Here is a 6000-nt window from a genome sequence, read left to right on the forward strand (position 1 = left end):
CACTACCTTCTCAAGGACAATTAGAGAACATGCATTGGCTTGTCAGTGATGCACATACCCTGTGAATTAATTTTAAAAATTGCTTAGGTGGATGCAAAAAAATCCCATGGCAATATTTTGATGAGTTTTCCCCAGTGTCCTGGCCAATATTTACCTCCCAACCAACATTAAAAGCACCACCTAATCAACATCACACTGCTGTTTATGGGACATTGTTACAGGCAACTTTATAGTTTCTCTCTCAATAAAAGTTTGACAAGAAACTTATTTTGGCTAGCTACACTTGTGAAGTAATGAGATAATTCATTCTAATTAGCTCAAAAACACTTAACCACCTTTACGTACAATTGGAAAAGCATGGAAAGAATGTTCTTGGATTGGTCAATAGGAGGCACATCCCTACACAATCCTAAAGTGGTGATAAGGATTATACACTCACCTGCTGTTTAAAAGACCCAGAATCTCGAAAATGATGAGTTCAAACATAGTGCAGGAGAAAGCAAACATCACAGAGAAAACCATTTGGACAACATACTGTCTCACCTGCACCAAAGAAGACAGACAATGTTTAGCACCGTGTCGGACAATAGACTGTAGCTTCCAGCAGTGAAAATATGGAGAAACAGCTGCTATTCTTGGGAGGAAAGTATTAAAACAGGCCGAATAATGTTATTCCGCACAAAGGTGATAATTGGCTGGTAGCAGGAACAGGCCAATCCATCCAAAAGATCTATGTCAACATTTATGTTCCACACAAGCCTTTCCCCACCTTACTTCACCCCATCACCAAATTGTTTACGCTTGCCGGTTTCTAGCAAGGCGTCCCTAGTTACCCTTAACTGAATGGCTTGCTAGGACAATTCAAAAGGCAGTTAAAAGTCAATGTGTTGGTGTGGAACTGGAGAAACATAGTGACCACACCAGGTAAAGAGGGCAAGTTATCTTCCTGAAGGGTCACAGATTATAGAATCATAAAATCCCTATAGTGCATAAGGAGGCCATTCAGCCCATCAAGCCTGCACCGATAACAATCCCACCCAGATCCTATTCCCATGTATTTACCCTGTTAATCCCCCAATACTAAGGGGCAATTTAGCATGGCCAAAGCACCTAACCCACACATCTTTGGGCTCTGGGAGGAAACCTGAGCACCTGGAGGAAATCCACACAGACACGGGGAGAATGTGCAAATTCCACACAGACAGTGACCCAAAGCCGGAACTGAACCCGGATCTAACCTCTGTGCCGCCCCATGAACATTATCTGATGGATTACAGATATTCAGTACAATCAGAAACATTAACCCTTGATGATAAAGATTTCTCTCACATAGCACGATCTACGTGTACAATCTGTGCAGAAAACATTTAAAATAGGGAGAAAGATAGCTTACTAAATTTATTAAATATTAACTCTATATCTGAACAGCCCTAGCCTGTCCAATCCATACTGATAGGTATAACCTTCAGTTTTGATATCATTCTTGTAAATCTTTTTTGCATTTTCTCCAGTGCTTTTAGATCCTTTATATCATACGGAAAGCAGAACTCTGCAGTGTTCCCAGTGTGATCTAACTCTCTGTATAACTGGTAGACAGTCACTCCCACCCAGTCACTCTCTGTATAACTGACAGACTGTCACTCCCACCCAGTCACTCTCTGTATAACTGGTAGACTGTCATTCCCACCCAGTCACTCTCTGTATAACTGGTAGACTGTCATTCCCACCCAGTCACTCTCTGTATAACTGGTAGACAGTCACTCCCACCCAGTCACTCTCTGTATAACTGACAGACTGTCACTCCCACCCAGTCACTCTCTGTATAACTGACAGACTGTCATTCCCACCCAGTCACTCTCTGTATAACTGGTAGACTGTCATTCCCACCCAGTCACTCTCTGTATAACTGATAGACTGTCACTCCCACCCAGTCACTCTCTGTATAACCGTAGACTGTCATTCCCACCCAGTCACTCTCTGTATAACTGGTAGACAGTCACTCCCACCCAGTCACTCTCTGTATAACTGATAGACTGTCACTCCCACCCAGTCACTCTCTGTATAACTGACAGACTGTCACTCCCACCCAGTCACTCTCTGTATAACTGATAGACAGTCACTGGGTTATCTACACTGTAACTACATGCAGCACTCCGAGTGTGGTCTAACCAAGATTCTATGTGTTTAACAATAATTTATATAGTGCTTTTAATTTAAAAAAATTCCAAGACACTAATTATGTTCAACATAATTTTCCTGCTTTTCAAATCTATTCCTCTACAGCAGAAAGAGAATTTTTCAAAATCCCAAGAATTTCAAACATGGCATAACCAATGCGAGAGAAAATAATCTAAGGAGAATATTGTATCCAATAACTACGCGAGCCATGATGGAACTTATTTTGGATATTAGTCATATGAACAACAGCCATCGAATTGACTTTGTAATACTTGGAAATTTACCTCATAATCCTTGAATAACTGACGCATGAAGAAAAGCCATCCAAATCCAAAAAACAGGAGCTGCAAAAGTGATGCACAGAAAAACGTCAATATCCCAAACCAATTGCAGGTGCATCATTCTCGTATGTGGGACTGAAGTATTCCAATGGCTCTGACTAACACAGCACAACAACTTGCATTTAAATGACACCTTTAACACAGCAAGACACCCCAAGGCACTTCACAAGAGCCTTATCAAATAAAACCTGACTTCAAGCCGCACATTAGAAGATATTAGGCCAGACGACCAAAAGCTGAGTTAGAGGTGGATTTTATGGAGCATCTTAAAGAAAGGAAAAGAGGTCGAGAAGCAGTGAGCATGGAACAGGTATGAGATAGGATCCGGACAGCAGAGTTTAGAATGAGCTCAGGTTTATGGGAGATGCAAGAAGGGTGGCCGGCCAGGAGAAAATACTCTGAGATCAAAGGATAATTAAGTCAAGACTTTCCACTCGTGATTATACATCTGACAGCAAGTTTCTAAACCACTCAAAAACAATTTGCATTTATACAGCACCTTCAGTATAATATCCAAACGTGCTTCATGTGAGCGTAGCCAGCCAAACCGGCCTGAGTCACTGTCTCTCACCTCCAGGTCTGACTCTCAACCTCTAGGAGCCATACTCTCACCCTCCCCGGGCCCGACTCTCACCTCCTCCCAAGGCCTGACTCACTGTCTCCCACCCCCCGCCTGGGCATGATTCTCACCCCCCCCCCCCCCCCCCCCCCCCCCAGCATGCCTGACAAAGGCAGCACAGTGGCAGTGGTTAATATTGCTGCCCTCTTTTTAGGTCACAGCACCAGGGACCTGGGTTCAATTCTGGCCTCGGGTAACTGTCTGTGCGGAGTTTGCACGTTCTCCCATGTCTGTATGGTTTCGTCCGGGTGCTCCGGTTTCCTCCAGCACTCCAAAGATGTGCGGGTTGATTGGTCATGCTAAATTGACCCTAGTGTCAGGGGGATTAAATATGCGGGGTTACGTGGATAGGACCTGGGTGGGATTGTTGTTGGTGTGGGCTCGATGGGTCAAAAGTCCTTCTTCTGCACTGTAGGGATTTTATGACTCGCACTACCACCATGTGTCTCCCCAGGCTTGACCCAACACCATAGGCTGAATACCCCCCCAACAAATCCTACCATTTACCGTCTCCCTGACCTGTTAAGGATCTTGAACCTTCACTGGGTCTTTAACTTAGCTGTTTCTTTGGTAATTGGCACTGCAAAACTGTACTGTGGCTTCCTTGCATCTGACAAGCTATATTTCCAACACTAGGCCCCGGGGACACGCTGTACTACTCAGACCTCACCTAGCCTGAGTTGGAAAGTCAGCTGAGGCATGATGGAAAAAAAATTTTTTTTAAAATTAGGAGCAGAGTGGCAATCATAGTCAGATTGCACTTCGAGGAAGTTCAGGCCCATTAAATCCACCTTCAAAAACACTGCTGCAACCAGCAACCCCACTATTTGTCTGATCATCACGGCTTGGGGAAACATTACTCCGTCTCAGTCTGCCGCATCTAAATCCAGTCAATTATCAGAGAAAGGATTGCCTGTAGTGTCTTCCACAATCTCAGAATGACTCACTGTTCTTTAGACACTGAAGTACTTTCTGAATTCCAGACACAGTTGTAACGTAGGAAACACAACAGTCAATTTACATGCAATAAACTCCCACGAACAATATTACAACGGCCAGATCAGAGGCAATGCTGACATATTGGCCAGGATACACTTCTTCAAAATCTGACCAAGGGATCTTTTGTGTCCTTTTATAGGCCCTCGGTATAACATCTCATCCGAAAGACAACACCCTTAACAGTGCAGCGCTCCCTCAGTACTCCCCTGGAAATGTCAGCCTGGACTTGTGCTCAATCTCTGGAGTAGCTCTTGAACCATCAACCTTCTGACTCAATGGCATGCATGCTATACACTGAGCTATGATCCCAGTTAGTGTTACTACTGAACGGGAAGGTCCCACAGTGGAACCCTGGTTCAGCAGACCTTAACTTTTAATTTTTTCAAGAAACCTTGGAAGAACCGGTGGAATGCCAATTGGTTTTTGACAACAAAAAAAACATTTATTGAACATAAAAACTTTGATAATAATACAATACTCTTTCATTCCCCTCCATCTTCACAAATGTACACAGATTTCAAGGACAACACCCCACTTGGAAACCAACTGGAAGGTGCCACTCAATCGATCTTCTGTGGATTTCTCCACAAGTCCCCCCAGGTGATTGTCACACGAGTGTTTCCAAGCTCCACTCAGAAAGAAACGTTTAAAAATCTTCTTTCAAACAATGCTTTCCATCAGTTGTTGACATCAAGAATCCACCACCAAGTTTACCAATTATCCTGACAGAGTTTCCTCTCCACTGTTTTAACAAGGTTCGCCTCCATGTTTGTGAACTGTCCTTTCAGGTTTTCTTTGTCTTGAATACTTTACAGCAACTCCAAGATCCGGCTATTGATTGATCTACGATTATTTCAACCAACATCTCACAAACTGTAGTAAGATGTCACAAACTTTAGAACCATTTCAGATACCTTTCTGGCTTTTCGCCAGCCAACGCCTCAGCTCTGTCTTCACTGAACTGTACTTTGTTCCAATTCCTGTTTCCTTTGTGTTTAACTTCAAACTTGCTGGAAACTTCTCTTTGTTTCTCCAGTTTCCTTAACTAGTTGGTCTTTCGATTTCTGGCATTTATTTGTTCTTACTCCACCGCATGGCTTTTCTTCCAGTAAAGCTTTGAAGATGCTCCCTCTCTTTGTGAAGCACCCTCTCCTCTGGCTTCCAATTAAAAACTAAACTCAAAAAGCTCTTTTTCCTAAGTGTGTGCCCCTGGTTGCTAGGCAACATCTCTTTCCATCTCCAAGCTTTTATTTACTTTTCACATTGTAAACTCGCTCAGAACATTAGAAACACAGTCTGAACTGAAAACAAAACCCCCACACATGTAAATCATGCATGTTTAAATTGTATTGTTTAACATAAATCTAACTGGAGTTTTTACCCTTTCCTACACACTAAATTAAGCCCACTTGAATCTATACCTTATTTCCAACCTTTAACAATACAAATATAATTCAAACTACCTCTGCTTTCCTGACAACTGAGCCACAGTTGATACAGAAGACTGAAGGCACTTTTACCTGAGGAGATCACTTCAGATCAGAGTTGCATTTCTAAGTATTTCAATGGTACTCTAAACACCCTGATTGCTGTGCCTTTGACAGGAATGCAAGCTCACGCTTTTGTGGCTTTAAGATCCATTTTTGGATTAATTGTCCCTATTAAAGACATGGATTAAGTTGTGTGTTTTTGTCACAAGTTAAACACAAACATACACATGTCCAGTGCGGCACAACATTCTAGATCCATGTTTCAAAATCCTGTATTGAATATTTTCTTGCTGGTAACTGGTGCCTCTGAATCCCCTGAAGACCCGTGAGCATTATGTGAATATATGAACAGGGCAAGCCATACGAGAAGGGC

At 42.8% G+C, this 6000-nt stretch overlaps 1 protein-coding gene across 1 annotated transcript in view; it reads right to left on the reverse strand.

Annotated features, from left to right (window-relative positions):
• LOC144499496 (Golgi pH regulator) overlaps positions 1-2520 on the reverse strand; it is a 50747-nt gene extending 48227 nt beyond the window's left edge. The window contains exons 1-2 of the mRNA XM_078221502.1: positions 2463-2520; positions 440-543 (exon numbers count right to left, since the gene is read on the reverse strand). Coding sequence (XP_078077628.1) covers positions 440-543; positions 2463-2489 — 131 coding nt within the window. The 5' untranslated portion in view covers positions 2490-2520. The remainder of the gene's footprint in view (positions 1-439; positions 544-2462) is intronic.
• Positions 2521-6000: the final 3480 nt, after the last annotated feature.

Source organism: Mustelus asterias, chromosome 10 (genome assembly GCF_964213995.1).
Source record: "Mustelus asterias chromosome 10, sMusAst1.hap1.1, whole genome shotgun sequence".
NCBI lineage: Eukaryota > Metazoa > Chordata > Chondrichthyes > Carcharhiniformes > Triakidae > Mustelus > Mustelus asterias.